Source organism: Macaca thibetana, chromosome 3 (genome assembly GCF_024542745.1).
Source record: "Macaca thibetana thibetana isolate TM-01 chromosome 3, ASM2454274v1, whole genome shotgun sequence".
In the NCBI taxonomy this organism is placed as follows: domain Eukaryota; kingdom Metazoa; phylum Chordata; class Mammalia; order Primates; family Cercopithecidae; genus Macaca; species Macaca thibetana.
The window spans coordinates 18,446,603-18,466,855 of record NC_065580.1 but is presented as its reverse complement, the minus strand read 5'-3'; the positions used below and the strand labels follow the sequence as shown (position 1 = coordinate 18,466,855).

General features: G+C 49.1%; 2 protein-coding genes across 51 annotated transcripts in view; one reads left to right on the top strand and one right to left on the bottom strand.

Moving 5' to 3' along the window:
- NDUFB2 (NADH:ubiquinone oxidoreductase subunit B2) overlaps positions 1–20,253 on the top strand; it is a 1,166,996-nt gene that overhangs the window by 970,859 nt on the left and 175,884 nt on the right. The window lies entirely within an intron of this gene.
- Positions 3,968–20,253, bottom strand: part of DENND2A (DENN domain containing 2A) — a 126,607-nt gene continuing 110,321 nt past the window's right edge. For 5 of the 7 annotated variants that reach the window (XM_050782228.1, XM_050782230.1, XM_050782232.1 and 2 more), the window contains 6 exons: positions 13,128–13,305; positions 11,563–11,604; positions 9,232–9,349; positions 7,473–7,718; positions 5,185–5,271; positions 3,968–4,289 (listed from right to left, as the gene is read on the bottom strand). In XM_050782228.1, the coding sequence (XP_050638185.1) occupies positions 4,258–4,289; positions 5,185–5,271; positions 7,473–7,718; positions 9,232–9,349; positions 11,563–11,604; positions 13,128–13,305 (703 nt within the window). In that variant the 3' untranslated portion in view covers positions 3,968–4,257. The other 2 variants (XM_050782234.1, XM_050782233.1) reach the window with 2 other exon arrangements.

Here is a 20,253-nt window from a genome sequence, read left to right as displayed (position 1 = left end):
CCTACTCACCAAGCAAGCTTATGATGATTATTATTTTTTGGCTGGGCACAGTGGCTCACGCCTGTAATCCCAGCACTTTGGGAGGCCGAGGCGGGTGGATCACCTGAGGTTGGGAGTTCGAGACCAGCCTGACTTACATGGAGAAACCCCGTCTCTACTAAAAATGCAAAATTAGCTGGGCATGGTGGCACATGCCTGTAGTCCTAGCTACTCAGGAGGCTGAGGCAGGAGAATCACTTGAACCCGGGAGGCGGAGGTTGCAGTGAGCCAAGATAGCACCATTGCACTCCAGCCTGGGCAACAAGAGTAAAACTCTGTCTCTAAATAAATAAATAAATATTATTTTTTGAGACCGAGTCTCTTACTCTGTTGCCCAGGCTGGAGTGCAATGGCTCTATCTCGGCTCACTGCAACCTCTGCCTCCTGAGTTCAAGCAATTCTCATGTCTAGGCCTTCTGAGTAGCTGGGATTACAGGCATGCACCACCACACCTGGCTAATTTTTGTATTTTTAGTAGAGATGGGGTTTCACCATGTTGGCAAGGCTGGTCTTGCACTCCTGACCTCAGGTGATTTACCCGCCTCGGCCTCCCAAAATGCTGGGATTACAGGTGTGAGCCACCGTGCCCAGCCTTTTTCTTTTCTTTCTTTTTTTTTTGAGATGGACTTTCACTCTTGTTGCCTAGGCTGGAGTGCAAAGGCGTGATCTTGGATCACTGCAACCTCCGCCTCCCGGGTTCAAGGAATTCTCCTGCCTCAGCCTCCTGAGTAGCAGGCACGCACCACCATGCCCAGCTAACTTTGTATTTTTAGTAGAGACGGGGTTTCTCCATGTTGGTCAGGCTGGTCTTGAACTCCCGGCCTCAGGTGATCTGCCCGCCTCGGCCTCCCAAAGTGTTGGGATTACAGGCGTGAGCCAATGTGTCCAGCCTATTATTTTAATTTTAGATTCAGAGGATATGTATGTAGATTTGTAACATAGGTAAACTGCATCTGTTTCTTCTTCTTCTTTTTTTTTTTTTTGAGACAGGGTCTCACTCTGTCACCCAGGCTGGAGCGCAGTGATGTAGTTTCGAGTGATCCTCTTGCCTCAGCCTCCCGAGTAGCTGGGACTACAGGAGTGTGCCACCACGCTAGGCTAATTTTAAAATTTTCTGTAGAGACAGGTGGACCCACTATGTTGCCCAGGGTGGTCTTGAACTCCTGGTCTCAAGTGATCCTCCCGCCTCAGCCTCCCAAAGTGTTAGGATTATAAGCATGGACCTCTGTGCCCGAAAACCATGTTTATTTGAGGATAGCCATTGCAGAGGTAATACATGGAACATAGTAAACTATGTGCTGCATATTCAAGGAGGTAAAGGAAGACGAGGATTTTAAAGGAAAAGTAGGGAGGACCACATTGTTTTGAGATCATTATGCTTGGCTACAAGGATCCGTAATAAGGCTGGCGCCAGTCTGAGGCCGGACAGGCAGTTGCTGGGCAGATATCCTCACACAAGTATTTTGTGTGTCTGTGTGGCTCCATTTTGATTCTGGCAACGTTCACATGGTCGTTTGTGAACATTTGTTAGGCTGTACACTAATATCTGTATGTGTATTTTGGCAGGGCGTGGTGGCTCATGCCTATAATCCCAGCACTTTGGGAGGTCAAGGTGGGCGGATCACCTGAGATCAGGAGTTTGAGACCAGCCTGGTCAACATGGTGAAACCCCGTCTCTACTAAAAATACAAAAATTGGCCGGATATGGTGGCACACGCCTGTAATCCCAGCTACTCGGGAGGCTGAAGGGGGAGAATTGCTTGAACTCGGGAGGTGGAGGTTGCAGTGAGCCAAGATCGTGCCAGTGCACTCCAGCCTGGGCGACAGAGCGAGCCTCCATCTAAAAAAAAAAAAAGTAAATAAATAAAAAAATAAAGTATGTATATTTTACTTTAAGCAAAAAATGAAAATTAAGATGGGGCAAGTGTGCTAAGATACTTGTACAAAGATGCTTTTTTTGATGTTATGATGTTAAAAATTGGAAACGTCCTGCATGCATAAAGAGCCAAAGGCTGATGAACTCACAGCTTTTAGTATCCCCACAAAATGGAATATTATGCAGTCATTAGGAATGTTGATAAAGATGTACATTTATTCACTTGGAGTTATTAAGTAAACAATATAATGTGAAATAAGTTAAAAAAAGAAAGTATATTCCAAAAAGTGACCCTTTCTGGTCAATATACAAATATGCAGACTATTAATAAAGTTGACTAGTCTGAGGAGCTTGTTAGATACATATATTCCTGAGCCCCCACACAAACTTGACTAATCCAAGGAGCTTGTTAGATACATATGCCTGAGCCCCCACACTCAAGGATTCAGGGATTCTCATTCAGGCATCCCCCCAGTCCCCACCCACACACACCCAACCAGAGTTTTTTTTGAGAAGGAGTCTTGCTCTGTTGTCCAGGCTGGAGTACAGTGGCATGATCTCAGCTCACTGCAACCTTCGCCTCCCAAGTTCAAGTGATTCTTCTGCCTCAGCCTTCCAGGGAGTTGGGATTACAGGTGCTCACCACCATGCCCTGCTGATTTTTTTTTTTTTTTTGTATTTTTAGTAGAGATGGGGTTTTGCCATGTTGGCCAGGCTGATCTTGAACTCCTGACCTCAGGTGATCCACCTGCCTTGGCCTCTCAAAGTGCTAGGATTATAGGTGTGAGCCATTGCGTCTGGCAAGGCAGATTAATTTTTATGCACAGCCTGATTTCTACCATTCTGGGGGCATCTTTGAGAATTTGATGTGAACTGTGGATCCTCACCTCTGAAAAAGTAATGGACACACCAAAGCCTGGGTAGAACTTGGAGGGGAGAGGTGGTCCATCATTCCAGCTGAGAGGAAGGATGAGAGGTCACCGTTCCTCATTTTCCTCTTGTTTCTATGTATCCTCAGGAGGTCCCTTGCTCCCCCTCCCTAAAGGTTGAGAACCCCTGCCAGGTAGCACAGACCTCCTGGGCCACTGTTGAGGTCGGGGCCCCTCCCTTTTGTGTTTCTGTGAGGGTCGCTGGTGAGGGCTGCAGGCAGCGGTCCGCTCGGTAGTGGCCCCGAGGCCTGCTCTGGGAACCTGCCTGAGCTGCATTCTGGGCTCTTCTTGCCTCCCCGCTGTCCCTGCTGTCCCCACTGTCCCCGCTGCAGGACAGCTCTTAGGTCGCCCTGAGGTTTCGGCCTTCTCCACACTCTCCCTGCTTCTGGTCCAGAAAACGCAAGCTGCCTGTGTGGCTGCACAAGGCTAATGCCGCCGCCCCAGCGTTCTCACCCTCCATCTTGTTACCGTCTGTCACAAAAGGTCCCCCCGCCCCCCACCGTGTACACGCAGTGCACATCCACTACTGCATTAATGCTGCTGCTCTGGGCCCCTGGAATGAGATGGGAATGGGGTCAAAGTTGTGGCTATGTGTTGGAAGGTGGGCCGTAGGCAGTGTCATAAACTTGAGGACCCCCAGAACAGTTTACTAACAGACTTCCTCTTTTCGTGTGTGCCTGTAAAAGCCAGGGACTACTCAGGCAGTGGACAGTTCATGGCTGCTTCTAAGAGAACAGGCAGTCAAGAAGAGTCAGGTCCATTTGGGAAGAGAGACGTCCATGGCCTCGGCCACCAGGTGGCATCACTGACCCTTCTGGAAGTGCAGCGTGTCTGGGAAGCCACATCCGTCTACAGGTCCCGTCCCTCCCCGGCCTCCACTCTAGGGCAAGGGCTCAGCCTTTCACCAGGAGGCCTCGCGCCCTGAACCCGAGGCACCGGCTCTGCCTCCTCCCCTCACAGTCCTCGTGTGTCCTCAGCCCCGCCCAGAGGAGCACCTCATTTCTGTTGCCCATCACCGCACCTCTTAGCTCCATTGCTGAGTGGTTGGATGGGACGAACAAGGGGAACATGTAGGGCAGGACAGGCTCCTCTTGGCCTTGGCATAATAAACAGAAAACCCACACATTTTTCTTACTTTTAATATCTAAGATTAAAAAAACCCCAACCGCCGAAACAACCCATTTGCATGTCCGCGACACGCCTGGTCTCGGGCTCCCTTTCCGGGGCTGTCCTCCGGGGTGGCTTCCAGGCCCCCATCCAGGGGAAAGCCCAGCCTCAGTCAGAAGCCACCGTGGCCTCCAGTTCTGCACCAGGACAACCTGGGAGCCAGCCTTTCAGAAAGGCCCCCAGGAACTGTTTTTCAAGCATGGAGCTGCACTAGGAGGAAGTTTTCCCTTGAGGCTGAGCTGAGAGTTATTTCTTGTGGAGAAATTTCATTTTATTGCCTAAAAAAAAGGAAAATGAGAACATTTCACAAGGTAGACAAAGGAGGGTGAGATAAATCTTGCCCTTTCCACCCAGAAGTGGTGTGGGTAACGGGGCCCCCACGCCACCCCAGGGAGCCTCATCCCTTGCTCTGGATAAACCAAAGGGGCTTTGTTCTTTCCAGAGATCCCCCTAGGGTCTTCCTTAGACTTTGAGGGGTTTGAAAGGAAGACCATCAGAGCTGTCTAGGAGGGCTGGCTTCTGCTGTGGTAATAAAGGAAGCACTGAATTAACACATCCCTCAGGAGCCAAGGGAAGAGAAAGTGCCCAGCAATGCTGTGTTATTTAAAATACTCCGCTTCCAGGTAGCCCTCCATCCTGCAGGAGGCACAGACATGGCACCCCTGGCAGGCCCTCTGGGAGAGCCTCACTGCTGCAGACACCTCCCTACTGGGGCATCCGTCCTCTTTTTTCTGCTGTGTTCTTCATCCTCCCTTTCCCTGTAAGGCCTTTTCACTGATTAAACTGCAGTCCTTGTAAGTGTGACGTTTCTACTTTCCAGGGGAATTTGGACACCAGTGCGAGTCTTCCTTGTCAGATATACTTGTCTGGTTCCCGCCATGCTCCCTCGGCTCAGTTCCACTGAGATTTAAAAGTGTAGGAGATCATAGAGAAAGAAGATAGCGAGAAAGCCCGGGGACCCAGAAAAGGAGGTGCTGGGGGCAGCGTTTCCTTTGTTTTCTCTTTGGGGACAGATTAGAACAGGAGGTTAAAATGCCAGTAGCATCTGCCCAGCGCAGGCCGTGGAGCTCTGCATTATTCAGGGCGCTGGCTCCAGTGGAGGGAACTGGTTGGGACTCGGAGACAGACAACTCAGAGGCACATAGGCTGGGCACCCAGAGCCCGGGTCCTTACCTAGTCCCTTCAGGAACTTATTGACACCGCTGTGCTCTCCACTGGGGAGTGTTTCCAGATACTCTTGGGCTCGGACCTCAAACAGTCCTGTTAACAAGAGAAATCCCAGTCATTTGAGTTATTGGTCTTTGTGCTTCTAAACGTGCCCATTTCCTCCCTACCAGAAAAAAGAGAAACCTTGTTTCTGAGACTAAGCTGCTCCTATAAACATGCTCTGAATCAGGTTTTATAAGGGTTTTATTGCTCTTATAGTTGCCCCACCTGTGCAATAACTGTCTTTGGAAGGCTATAAAGCCACCTCGTAGATGAAATCCTATTTTTATTCAACAAACGCCTTCCAAGCGTCTACACTGTGCCAGGTGGGCGGTTTTAAATCTGAACCGGAGTGGCCAGGCATGGTGGCTCACGCCTGTAATCCCAGCACTTTGGGAGGCCGAGGTGGGCAGATCACTTGAGATCAGGAGTTCGAGGCCAGCCTGGCTAACATGGTGAAACCCTGTTTCTACTGAAAAATACAAAAAATTAGCCAGGCATGGTGGTGCACACCGGTAATCCCAGCTACTCGGGAGGCTGAGGCAGGAGAATCGCTTGAACCCGGGAGACGGAGGTTGCGGTGAGCCAAGGTTGTGCTTTTGCACTCCAGCTTGGACAACAAGAATGAAACTCCATCTCAAAAAAAAAAAAAAAAAAAAGAAAAGTCGAACCAGACTGTCCTGGCTTGGAAGGGGTGCCTGTGCACTCCCATTTCCCTGCATTCTCCTGTAAGAGGGCCCTAGCCAAGCGGCTTAGTTTTCCAGGAGTCCCTCTGTGGAGGGAGGATGGCTGGATAGGCCATCTCCTAGGCAGCTTCTCAGACCCCTGGGGTCTGAGCTTCAGGCACTCTGTCTTATTGCTGACTGATTTTTCATGGACAGAGGGTTCTGGATATTTTTTTTTTTTTGAGACAGAGTTTTGCTGTATCACCCAGGCTGGAGTGTGATGGCGCCATTGTGGCTCACTGCAAACTCCGCCTCCTGGGTTCAAGCGATTCTCCTGCCTCAGCGTCCTGAGTGGCTGGGATTACAAGTGCCTGCCACCACGCCCAGCTAATTTTTGTATTTTTAGTAGAGACAGGGTTTCACCAAGTTGTCCAGGTTGGTCTCGAGCTCCTGACCTCAGGTGATCTGCCCACCTCGGCCTCCCAAACTGCTGGGATTACAGGAGTGTGCCACAGCGCCCGGCTTTTTCCAGGTAATTTTTTTTTTCCTTTTCTTTTTCTTTTTTTTTTTCTGAGACGGAGTTTCACTCTTGTTGCTCAGGCTGGAGTGCAATGGTGCGATCTTGGCTCACTGCAACCTCCGCCTCTTGGGTTCACGCAATTCTCCTGCTTCAGTCTCCCGAGTAGCTGGGATTACAGGCACACATCACCACGCCCAGCTAATTTTCTTTATTTTTAGTAGAGACGGGGTTTCACCATGTTGGCCAAGCTGATTTTGAACTTCTCACCTCAGGTGATCTACCTGCCTTGGCCTCCCAAAGTGCTGGGATTACAGGTGTGAGCCACCACGCCCAGCTTCCAGGTAGTTTTTAAGCTTGTGTGTCTCTCACCTCTCTTACCAAATGATCTGTAAAGAGATATTTAAATGGATCTGGTAGATCTATTAATATTTTTAAAACTCCTTCGGCAGGTGCCTCCTGTAAGTCATACTCTCCAATCAGTTTTCTTTTCTTTTCTTTTCTTTTTTTCTGAGATGGAGTCTTGCTTTTTCAACCAGGCTGGAATGCAGTGACATGATCTGACTTATTGCAACCTCCACTCCCAAGCTCAAGTGATCCTCCCACCTCAGCCTCCTGAGTAGCTGGGACTACAGGCACATACCACCACACCAATCTAATTTTTAAAAATATTTTTGTAGAAAAGGAGTTGCACCATGTTGTCCAGGCTGGTCTCGAACTCCTGACCTCAAGTGATCTGCACGCCTCGGCCTCCCAAAGTGCTGGGATTATAGGCATGAGTCACCCACTGTGCCCAGCCTGAGAATTTCATCAATTTGGAAAGAATGGGATAGAAGGAGACCTTGCCACAGATGCTAGAATGTGGTTCTGGGAGAGGCTGGCAGAGGGAACAGAGAAGCCAGGAGAGGGGGCCTTCCCACCAGCTCAATCAGGGCATAACTGCAAACTCTCTGGGGGAGGTGGGCACAGCCCTATCTGTGCCCCTGCCCTGTGATCTTTCTCCCTGCTCATCAGCCGCCTGGAACAGGGGGAGCTCTAGCTGACTTGGCCCCAACAGAGAAGATGCCTCTAACCTTTGGCATCCTGCCGGCGCAGCTCCCGCTCCTGGATGAAGCCCCGAAACATCTGAGTCTCCATGAAGACCTCCAGGAAGTGGCGGAGACTCTTGGAGGAGACAGCTTTGCGGAAGGCCTCCCGCTGCAGGGTTCTCTCCTCGCGCTCAGCGGACGTCAGGAACAAAGAGTAGTGTCCCACAATCTCCACGAAGAAGCGGACAAAGGCTTCAGACACCACCTCATTCAAGGGGCTGGACTCTGAGCCTGAGTAAGGGGAGGAAAGGCCAGGAACGGTGAGGGCAGACAGGCTGGGCCAGAGCCCTTGAGACAAGCCAATTAGTAATCAAAGTACAGTAACTGCTAGTTCCCTTGATGGAAACTGTGATTATCCAGGAGGAGGGTTACCCTAGGTTATTAAGACATTTCTTTCCCTGATTAATTTTTTAAATTTTAAATTGTTAAAAACAAGTTTTTATTTTTATTTTTATTTTTTGAGATGGAGTCTCACTCTGTCGCCCAGGCTGGAGTGCAGTGGCGTAATCCTGACTCACTGCAACCTCTGCCTCCTGGGTTCAAGTAATTCCTCTGCCTCAGCCTCCCGAGTAGCTGGGATTATGGGTGCGCACCACCATACCCAGTTAAATTTTGTATTTTTAGTAGAGATGGGGTTTCACCATGTTGGACAAGCTGGTCTCGAACTCCCGACCTCAAGTGATCTGCCCACCTCGGCCTCCCAAAGTGCTGGAATTACAGGATGAGCCACTGCACCCAGCCCTTTATGTTTTTGTTTTGTTTTGAGACGGAGTCTTGCTCTGTCGCCCAGGCTAGAGTGCAGTGGCATGATCTCGGCTCACTGCAAGCTCTGCCTCCTGGGTTCATGCCATTCTCCTGCCTCAGCCTCCCAAGTAGCTGGGACTACAAGCGTGTGCCACCACGCCCGGCTAATTTTTTTGTATTTTTAGTAGAGATGGGGTTTCACCATGTTAGCCAGGATGGTCTTGATCTACTGACCTTGTGATCCGCCCGCCTCGGCCTCCCAAAGTGCTGGGATTACAGGCGTGAGCCACTGTGCCCGGCCCCAGCCTTTTATGTTTTTTGAGATGGAGTCTTGCTCTATCTCCCAGGCTGGAGTGCAGTGGTGTGATCTCAGTCCACTGCAACCTCTGCCTCCTAGATCAAGCGATTCCCCTGCCTCGGACTCCCGGGCAGCTGGGATTACAGGCGCTTGCCACTATGGCCAGCTAATTTTTGTATTTTCAGTAGAGATGTGGTTTCACCATGTCGGCCAGGCTGGTCTCGAACTCTTGACTTCAGGTGATCCACCTTCCTCGGCCTCCCAAAGTGCTGGGATTACAGGTGTGAGCCACCGCGCCTGGCCACAGTTTTTAATTTTTGATTTTTTGAGATGGGGTCTCACTCTGTGGCCCAGGCTGGAGTGCAGTGGTATGGCTCACTGCAGCCTCAACCTCCTGGGCTCAAGGGATCCTCCTGCCTCAGCCTCCCGAGTAGCTGCAACCACAGGCATGTGCCACCATGCCCAGATAATTTCCACATCCCCCTTTTAAACAGGTACTTTAGGGCCAAAATGGGGGAGGTGGGAAAACCTTTCCCACAATTCATCATGGGAGTGAAATCCGGATAAACAGAATGAGGCCCCAGTTTCTCTCCTTATGTCTCCCTTGCCCATTTTCCTACTTGGCCCTTGGCCACTGCCCTTTTGTTCCCTGACCCTCAGAGCGGAAGGGAGAGACCCACTGGGAGGTGGCCGAACACTTACCGTGCCTGCTGTCTAGGGGCCCTTCGTCCTGCTCACGAGCCAGCTCGTTCCTCTGTTCCAGAATGTGTTCCAGGGCCACCTGAAGCTTTCGGGGCAGAATGGAGTCTTCATCATCCATCTGGAAAGCAGAGGTAGCAGGTGGGCGTATGGGCATGGTGGCTGTGTCCTGGCCGCAGGACACACTGGAGTCACTGCAGGGCAGGCCTGGCTCAGTCCCCAGTTTCATGGAAGGAATACAACTGAAAGCCAGAGGTCCGAGCTTTCCATCTTGAGCCTACCTTTTTTTTTTTTTTTTTTTTTTTTTTTTTTAGATACAGAGTTTCACTCTTGTCGCTTAGGCTGGAGTGCAATGGCACGATCTTGGCTCACTGCAACCTCTGCCTCCTGGATTCAAGCAATTCTCCTGCCTCAGTCTCCCAAGTAGCTGGAACTACAGGCGTGTGCCACCACGCCTGGCTAATGTTTTGTATTTTTAGTAGAGATGAGGTTTCACCGTGTTAACCAGGCTGGTCTCAAACTCCTGACCTCAGGTGATCTGCCCACCTTGACCTCCCAAAGTGCTGGGATTACAGGCGTGAGCCACCGCACCCGGCCGAGCCTACTTTTTACAAGCGACGGGAGCCTCATTTTCCCCACTTGTAAAATGGACTACCAATCAATCTGTACCTTGTTGTGAAGCTAAAATGGACTACAATTACCCTGTGAAAGGGCTTGGCACTGACAGGATACTCAATAGATGATTTCCACTGCCCCATCCTGTAGGGTAGCCAGTGGATTCTGGTAACCAGGGGATTCTGGCCAGGGCAGACGGCCTGCGTGATCCAAGGCTGGCTTTGGGATCTGCACCTCAGAGCAGGAGGGTCTCGGGAAGGGCCTACCCTGTGGGCCTTGAGGAAGTGAAAGTAATGATAAAAAAACAGCACTAATGCTACTGAACTTTTCAGCAATGTGGCAACACTTGGAAGTAATCCATCAGAATGCCCACAGAAAATTTCTGTAATTACTATAATTCTTCCTATATCTGACAGAAGTTAGGCCTCTCTGGCAAATGATTAAAAAAAAAAAAACGTGTGTGTTATCTTCTCTGCTAGTGAAAGTAACTGATGGTCATTATAAAAATATATGAATGTACTAAAACAATGTAAAAATCACTCATCATCTGTCTCCTTTCAGTTTCCCTCCCCAAGACAACACACATTAATGTTTTATTGGGTTTTCCTTTCAGTCCTTTTAAGGCGCACGTGTGCACGCACACACACACACACAAATACATTTTTTTTTCCTGTCTCCTTTTCTCTCCTTTTTTTTTCTTCAGGAAAGGGTTTCACTCTGTCTCTCAGGCTGGAGTACAGTGGCACAATCTCAGCTCACTGCAGCCTTGAACTCCTAGGCTTAAATGATCCTCCTGCCTCAGCCTCTTGAGTAGCTGCTAGGACTACAGGTGCACACCAGCAGGCCTGGGTAATTTTTAAATTTTTTTGTAGACACAAGGGTCTTACCATGTTGTCCCAGGCTGGTCTTTAACTCCTGGGCTCAAGTGATCCTCCTGCCTCAGCCTCTGGAGGTGCTGGGATTATAGGCGTGAGACACCAGGCTGGGGCAAATATTCTTTAAATGCATATTGAAGCTGGGCATGGTGGTGCACGCCTCCAGCTACTGAAGAGACTGAGGTGGGAAGATCACTTGAGGCCAGGAGTTTGAGACCAGCCTGGGCAACATAGTGAGACCCTATCTTTTTTTTTTTTTTTTTTTGGAGATGGGTTCTCACTCTGTCGCCCAGGCTGGAATGCAGTGGTGCAATCTTGGCTCACTGCAACCTCCACCTCCCGGGTTCAAACAATTCTCTTGTCTAAGCCTCCAAAGTAGCTGGGACTACAGGTGCTCGCCACTACGCCTGGCTAATTTTTGTATTTTTAATAGAGATGGGGTTTCACCATATTAGTCAGGCTGGTCTCAAACTCCTGACCTCAGGTGATCCACCTGTCTCAGCCTCCCAAAGTGCTGGGATTACAGGCTTGAGCCACTGCACCTAGCTATTTTTAAAAATGAAATATCTGGGTACCTATAGTTACAAGATTACAAATATTTTTTTTCTAATTGTTAGAAAACCATTTTGTGTCAGAACACATGGAAAGCAATCCTTTGTCCAAACTCTTCCTTTTTGCCCTTTGCCTTCTGGCTTGTCCTCAGCCCAGCCCCGTCCTTGGGTCACACAGCTCTGCCACCCTGCTCTGCAATTCCACGGAGCCTTTCCAAGGCTGGAGAGCTGAGCCCCAAACAACAAATAGGTGAAGACAAAGGGAGCAGGAGGCCGTCGCTGGCCTCACTCACCTGTCTGAGGAACCGGCTGTTGACGAGGTCAACCACAAGGACCTATGAGATGAGAGGAGAGGGACTGTCACTGTCACCAGGGCTTCTGGGATAGGGATGGACTCGTAGCCTTCTTCCTTCTTGGCATGCAGAGAGGCAGCTGGGGCGGGACTGGGGGTGAGCCATGTGTGGTTTCCTGATATTGCCACAGTAGCCACAGATAATGAAGAGCAGGGCTGGGGAGGGTCCTTCCTGAACTGCCTGCTTTCAACACTGACACCGCAGGCTGGGACATGTGTGTGCTGTGGCTGGACTCTCCGCCCGGCTCACACTGGCTGAGGCAGAGCTTCTCATGCTGCCTTCTAGGGTGTGGGCTACTGAGGTGGGCCAAAGACACTACAGGCCTCCCTGGTTCCCACCCTGGGGCCGCTGCCTTGTCCTTCCCCCAGCTGCCCACTTAACCGTGTCATTTCTCTCCAGCGGAGAGGAGGAGAGAAACCCACCTGAGACTCGGTTAGGCTTTGGGCTTTCACTGCTGAAGCCTTTCAGGATAAAGCACTTCCTCCCTCACTCCTCAGAGTGAGAATGAGACTTGGGCCAGGACCAGGATGGGGCAAGTGAGGTGCCTGGGGCGCAAAGGCCACACAAGGGCTGCTACTCCTGAGAGCACGACCCTCACTCAGACCCCAGCCAAGGCCACTGGCCATGATGGAGGAGGAGCCAGGGGCCTGGATGGTCACCATAACAACAGCTGGAAACACAGGAGTTCTCCCATATCCCAGAGGCCTGCCCAGGAGCGGAGGGCCACCTCTCCTTCCTTCCCACTCACACCCTCCGGGGATGAACTGAGCCACCTGCAGGAGCACAGGGCGCCAGACGAACTCCTGGCGGCCCTCAAGCCTGCACTGGAAGCCCTAAGGCCGGTGGGTGATGTTTAATGGGGCATTAGGACTATCCGGGCAATTCGAGGAGCCGCTTCTAGGCACCCAGACAGAACTGCAGGACACAGGGACAGGCGTTCCTCCTGGTGCTTCAGGGCTGAGCAACATTATTTAAGCTTCCCTCTCTGACTGCTGGAAGTCCCCAGTCCTCAGGGTCGACACCATTTAGAAGAAGGGGCTGGGGCTAAGTAACTCCACAAGTGCCAAGGAGGACTTTCCCCGCTTCGATGCTAAACTGGACACCCAGAACTTGGGGATCAAAAACATTTTTAACGGATATGACAAAGGACCGGATCTTGCTAGCTCCTCAATGTGGGGGAGTGGGCGGGAGGGCAGGGGAGAGCAGAGGGCTATTCATGACTTAAGAGTTTCGACATCTGGCTAAATTGTTCGTTGCTGACCTTCTCAAGGGGTGCTCATACCAGGCATTTCATTTGGAAGGGAAAACAGTGTTTGCAGTCACTGAGGGTCTGACTGAGTCAGCCTCTGGGCAGGACACATGCCAGAGAAAGCCCTGGTGGCCCCTGCGCCCTGCTCCCCAACACTGCTGGCTCTGAGAACTGCTCCATGATGCCTGCAGGGCCAGCACCCTGCTCTGTTCTCCGCACCCTGCAGGGAGGGGGACAGGGCCGAGTGGGAGCTCACCTCTTCCAGCGGCAGCTCCCTGAGCAGGGGCAGAGAGCTGGAGAGCAGCCCGATGAGGAAGGGCGTTGGCGAGCACACGATGTCGACCATGGCGGGTGGCAGCACCGGGATGTAGGTGTGCTGCCAGGTGAAGGGGTAGATCAGCGCCACCATTGCGTGGCAGCACTTGGACAGGGTGCTGCAGCCAGGGAGAGAACAGGGAGAGAGGCCGGCTCAGCGAGGGCCCAGGGAAGCCTCCAGGGGAGAAGGCTCCTCCCAGAGGCAGGATGATTAGGAAAGGACACACGTGGATGGGGCATAGCACGCATAGCACGGGACAGTCTCAGCACAGGCCACACCAGGCACTTACAGCCTGTGCGAGAGGCTTGGAGGCACAGCTGCAGGGACGAGTTTAATGTCCTGGATAATTTTTACAAGTGTGTTTTCACATGTGAGCTACACGCCCTGCACCCTCCCGCCCTCAGCTTTTTTGTGTGAGCTATACTCTTGTAAGGTTTTTATTTATTTATTTATTTTTATTTTTAATTATTTTTTGAGACGGAGTCTCACTCTGTTGCACAGGCTGGAGTGCAGTGGTGCGATCTGGGCTCACTGCAACCTCCGCCTCCCAGGTTCAAGCAATTCTCCCACCTCAGGCTCCCGAGTAGCTGGGACTACAGGCACTTGCCACTACACCCGGCTAATTTTTGTATTTTTAGTAGTGATAGGGTTTCACCATGTTGGTCAGACTGGACTTGAACTCCTGACTTCAAGTGATCTGCCCACCTCAGCCTCTCGAAGTGCTGGGATTACAGGTGTGAGCCACCGTGCCTGCACTCTTGTAAGGTTTTAATTTACATTCCTTTCCACCCCTACTCCCTGCCCACTCCCCAAACAAAACAAAAACACAAAAACAGTGAAAGCCTATTTTCTCAAGAATGCTCATTCTCTTACTGAAGATCTGAAAATGCTTTCTATCGAAACACTGTAGCTTTGGCTGTGTTCTGTTCCCAGCCTTCTCTCAGCTGAGCATGAACACCTAGGTGCAATCCGGAAAAAGAAGGACAGAAAACTCCTTTCGTACTCACATGCCAGCGGTCAGCTCCAAATGGGTTCCTGTAAAGGTGAAACTCATATACAGTTGAGCCTCACCCAGAATTCTGGTCAAGGATGATATGCTAGAGATGACTGAGGGCTGCCGGGCACGGTGGCTCACGCCTGTAATCCCAGTACTTTGGGAGGCCAAGGTGGGTGGATCACCTGAGGTCAGGAGTTCGAGACCAGTCTGGCTAACATGGTGAAATTCTGTCTCCACTAAAAATACAAAAAATTAGCCAGGTGTGGTGTACCCTAGCTACTCAGGAGGCTGAGGCAGAAGAATCGCTTGAACCCAGGAGGCGAGATTGCGCCATTGCACTCCAGTCTGGGCAACAAGAGCAAAACTCCATCTCAAAACAAAACAAAAAAAAAAAAAAAAAAAAAAAAAAAGAGATGACTGAGGGCTAACCATTTTAAGCATTGAAAGTTTCAAAAATAATAACATAGTAACATTGGGAGAGGTCAGGCACAGTGACTGATGCCTGTAATCCCCGCACTTTGGGAGGCTGAGGTGGTCAGAAGTTCAAGACCAGCCTGGCCAACATGGTGAAACCTCATCTCTATCAAAAAATACAAAACTTAGCTGGGCATGGTGATGCACGCCTGTAATCCCAGCTACTCGGGAGGCTGAGGTGGGAGAATTGCTTGAACCTGGGAGGCGGAGGTTGCAGTGAGCAGAGATTGTGCCGTTGCACTCCAGCCTGGGCCACAGAGTGAGGCCCTGTCTCAAAAACAAAAACAACAACAACAACAAAAAAACCTTTGGGAGAAATACTGGTAGTTTCCCTTCAAGAAAAATGGTCAGGCTGGGTGCGGTGGCTCACGTCTGTAATCCCAGCATTTTGGGAGGCCGAGGTGAGTGGATCACCTGAGGTCAGGAGTTCAAGACCAGTCTGGCCAACATGGTGAAACCCCATCTCTACTAAAAATACAAAAATTAGCCAGGCGTGGTGGTGGGTGCCTGTAATCTCAGCTACTTGGGAGGCTGAGGCAGGAGAATCGCTTGAACCCGGGAGGCAGAGGTTGCAGTGAGCTGAGATTGTAGCTTGCACTCCAGCCTGGGTGACAGAGTGAGACTGTCTCCAAAAAAAAGAGAAAAGTTTATTAACAGTGATAATGGCATTGTGGTTATGGAAGAAACAAAAAAAGAATAAAGAAAAATGGTCAGGCCTGCCTTCGTAGCTCAGCCTGTAATCCCAGCACTTTGGGAGGCTGAGGGAGGATCACTTGAGGCCCGGAGTTCAAGACCAGCCTGAGCAACATAAGAAGACCCCCATCTCTACAAAAAATGTAAAAATTAGCCTGATGTCTGATGGGTCATTGGATGGAGAAAATAAAAAATCATAAAGTATGAAAAAGTTAGCCTGGTGTGGTGGCACACACCTGTAATCCCAGCTACTGCGGAGGCTGAGGTGGGAGGTTCTCGAGCCCAGGAGGTCCAAGCCACAGTGAGCAGTGATCGGATCGTGCCACTGAACTGCACTCCAGCCTGGTCAACCTAGCAAGAGTGTGTCTCAAAAACAAAACAAAACAAAACAAAACAAAACAAAAAAAGCAAGCAAGCAAGAAAAAGAGTAATGGTCACAATGTAGCCTTTTTTTTTTTTTTTTTTTAATTGGCAGGCACTGAGCATTATTGATCTCTCCGCAACAGTGCCTGAATTCAAGCTCAAGTCTGTTGAATGAAGGAATGGATTCTGCAGGGTTATCATGTTGAATTATCAACTCTATTATGCTGCAAGACAGTGATGACTGATGGCCTTCCAAGGCGAGTGGGAGTTGACTTCCTCTCTTCTTCCTTGCAATCATCTCTTACTGCTGCTGAGCCTGCTGCAGCAGCTCCTCTCTCCTCTCATTCTATTATATGATTTCTACAATATGATAGGATTAGAAACCTTAGACGCGGCTGGGCGCTATGGCTCATGCCTGTAATCCCAGCACTTTGGGAGGCCGACGTGGATGGATCACGAGGTCAGGAGTTCAAGACCAGCCTGGTCAACACGGTGAAACCCCGTCTCTACTAAAAATACAAACATTAGCTGGGCGTGGTGGCGGGCACCTGTAATCCCAACTACTTGGGAGGCTGAGGCAGGAGAATGGCTTGAACCCAGGAGGCAGAGGTTGTGGTGAGCTGAGATCGCGCCACTGCACTCCAGCACCTGGGAGCGAGACTCCATCTCAAAAACAAACAAACAAACAAACAAACAAACACCTTAGACGCTTGTTAGAAGTACTTGTAAGAATAAAAGTGAGGGCCCAGTGGTTCTACCATGAGTGTACTACATCCTCCTCAGGTGTGGGGCCTATAGCCAGCAGTGCATTTGTTAGAAAGCCTGCTTAACGTTAGCCTTCTGAACATTTGCCCAAGTTCTGACCTAGGCTTTGCTTAGGTAAAGTTGCAAGGAAGCTGAGTTTTGCCTAGATGGATCTATGCAGACACCCCTGACATCAGGCACCTCTAATCTCATTGTCCTAAAAGTTTCCTGAGCCATTAAAAAAAGAATCAATTAGCTCTGGCTTACTTGAGGGGAAAATATGTGAATTAAAAGATATTGGCAGGTCAGGAGTTTGAGACCATCTTGGCCGACAGGGTGGAACCCCATCTCTACTAAAAATACAAAAATTAGCCGGGCATGGTGGTGGGTGCCTGTAGTCCCAGCTACTGAGGAGGCTGAGGCAGGAGAATTGCTTGAGCCTGGGAGGTGGAGGTTGCAGTGAACTGAGATCATGCCACTGTACCCAAGCCTGGGTGACAGAGTGAGACTCAGTCTCCAAAAAAGAAAAAAAGATATTAGTGGCTGACTGTGCCAGTAATCCCACCTAGCACTTTGGGAGGCTGGAGAATCACTTGAGCCCAGGAGTTTGAGACCAGCCTGGGCAACATAGAGAGACCCTGTCTCTATAATAACATCACAAATCATAAAAATAATAAATAAGATATTTGCTAGCAAGTGAACTGAGCTAGACAGAAAAAGACAAATACTGTATGATTCCATACATATTGCTTAGTGCTTAGACTAACAAATTCATGGAAACGGGAAGGAGACAAATGTCTAAGGGCTAAGGGGAAGAGAGAATGGGGAGTTATTGCATAGTGGCTACAGAGTTTCAGTTTGGGACAATGAAAAAGGTCTGAAAATGGGTAGTGGTGATGGTTGTAAATATTGTGAATATACTTAATGCCACTGAAGTGTATATTTAAAATGATTAAAATGGTAAATTATGTTATGTATATGGTAAATTTATGTTATATATATTTTACTACAAAAAGAAAAAAAAAAAGCAGCCCAGATCACACCTATCACACCTGTAATCCCAGAACACTGGGAGGCTGAGGTGGGCAGATCACCTGAGGTCAGGAGTTCGAGACCAGCCTGGTTAACATGGCAAAACTCCGCCTCTACTAAAAATACAAAAATTGGCCGGGCGTGGTGGTGCATGCCTGTAATCTCAGCTATTTGGGAGGCTGAGGCAGGAGAATCGTTTGAACCTGGGAGGTGGAGGCTGCAGTGAGCCAAGATCGTGCCATTGCACTCCAGCCTGGGCAACAAGAGTGAAACTCTGTCTCAATAACAACAACAAAAAAAGCAAGCCAGCTGTGGTGGCTCACATCTGTAATCCCAGCACTTTGGGAGGCTGAGGTAGGAGGATTGCTTGAGGCTGGGAGTCTGAGGCCAGACTGGGCAACATAGTGAGACCCCTTGCCTACAAAAAATTTAAAAATTAGCACAGTGTGGTGGCACATGCCTGCAGTTCTAGCTACTCAGGAGGCTGACATGGGAGGATCGCTGGAGCCCTGGAGTTCAAGGTTGCAGTGAGCTATGATTGTGTCACTACACTGCAGCCTGGGTGACAGTCTGTCTCTAAAAGAAGAAAGGGTTAAAAACAAAGATCACCTTGCTTCCAAGTGAGTTTCTCTTGGATTTAACACCCCCTGAAATATCCTTAAAATATACATTAGCTCATATATAGAATGAATAAGTTAAAGAGATCTATTGTACAACATGGCAATTATAGTTAATAACAACGTACCGTAGAAAATTGCTGAGAGTAGATTTTAAGTTTTCTTATCACAAAAAATAAGTATGTGAGGTAATACATATGTTAATTAGCTCAATTTAGCCACTGCACAGAGTAAACATATTTCAAAACATCAGACTGGGCGCAGTGGCTCGTGCCTGTAATCCCAGCACTTCGAGAGACCAAGGCAGTTGGATCATCTGAGGTCAGGAGTTCGAAATCAGTGTGGCCAACGTGGTGAAACCTCATCTCTACTCAAAATAAAAAAATTAGCTGGGCATGGTGGCACGTGCCTATAATCCCAGTTACTTGAGAAGCTGAGGCAGGAGAATTGCTTGAACCTGAGAGGAGGAGGTTGCAGTGAGCCAAGATCGCACCACTATACTCCAGCCTGGGCAACAGAGTGAGACTCCATCTCAAAACAAAACAACAACAACAACAAAATAAATGTATGTATTAAAATATCATGCTCCAGTTGAGCCCAGGAGATTGAGACCAACCTGGGCAACATGGTGGGGCCCTGTTTCTACCAAAAAAAAAAAAAAAAAAATAGCCTGTGGTGGTGACATGTGGTCCCAGCTACTCAGGAAGCTGAAGTGGGAAGGTTACTTGAACCTGGAAGGTCGAGGCTGCAGTGAGCTGTGATCATGTCACTGCACAGCAGCATGGATGACAGAGGGAGACCCTGTCTCAACAACAACAATAAAATCATCATTGTCGCACATGATAAATATATGCCATTTTTATATGACAATTGAAAATAATTAAAATGGCTGGGCGCGGTGGCTCAAGCCTGTAATCCCAGCACTTTGGGAGGCCGAGACGGGCGGATCACGAGGTCAGGAGATCGAGACCATCCTGGCGAACACAGTGAAACCCCGTCTCTACTAAAAAATACAAAAAACTAGCCGGGCGAGGTGGCGGGCGCCTGTAGTCCCAGCTACTCGGGAGGCTGAGGCAGGAGAATGGTGTAAACCCCGGAGGCGGAGCTTGCAGTGAGCTGAGATCCGGCCACTGCACTCCAGCCCGGGCGACAGAGCGAGACTCCGTCTCAAAAAAAAAAAAAAAAAAAAAAAGAAAATAATTAAAATTTAAAAATATATGTACACATAGCCTTCTTTTCCATTCCCCAGTTTGGGGGCCCCTGGACTAATAATGGTGCTATTGAATCTTGTTCATTTGTCACCCTAAGTCTCTTAACCTTCCTGTTCCCCATCTTTGCAAATAGTCGTTCTCCTGATACTCACTGGAGTTGTGAAATACCTCTTAGCAGCATGGCATCCACGCATGGTACTCATATTCGGTCCTTATCTTTTCTTTCAAATGATCACTCCCAAGATGAGAAAAACGCTATCCCAAGATTTCATTCTTATCCCTATACTGTCTTGTTTATTAGCTGGGTAAGAATAAGACATTGCATTTGGAAGATACCAAGAAAAAATAAAAAGAGTGAGAGAGTAATGAAGTTAGGACTTATATTAAGGAGAGTAATATCAATAATCTAGCCAGAGCTTAAGGTGAAGTGACTTCTATGTCTTTCTTTTTTTTTGAGACAGAATTTCACTCTGTTGCCCAGGCTGGCATGGTCTCAGCTTACTGCAACCTCCGCCTCCCATGTTCAAGTGATTCTCCTGCCTCAGCCTCCTGTGTAGCTGAGATAAACAGGCGCACGCCACCATGCCTGGCTAATTTTTGTATTTTTGGTAGAGAGAGGGTTTCACCATGTTTGTCAGGCTGGTCTCAAACTCCTGACCTCAGGTGATCTGCTCACTTTGGCTTCCCAAAGTGCTGGGATTACAGGCGTGAGCCACCACATCCGGCCAACTTCTACGTCTTTTGAAGGATCTAGATCTACATCTTCTGTCAAAGCAGAGATACCTTTTCCTAAGGCATCACTTCCTCTCAAATATTCAAGAATGTTAATACTTTTGGTTAATTCCTTACCATTTGTGTTTTAGTTCCTTGATCTATAAACCACTGAATGTGCTGAATTCACTTTGCTCTAAATTTTTTTTTTTTTGATTTTAGGA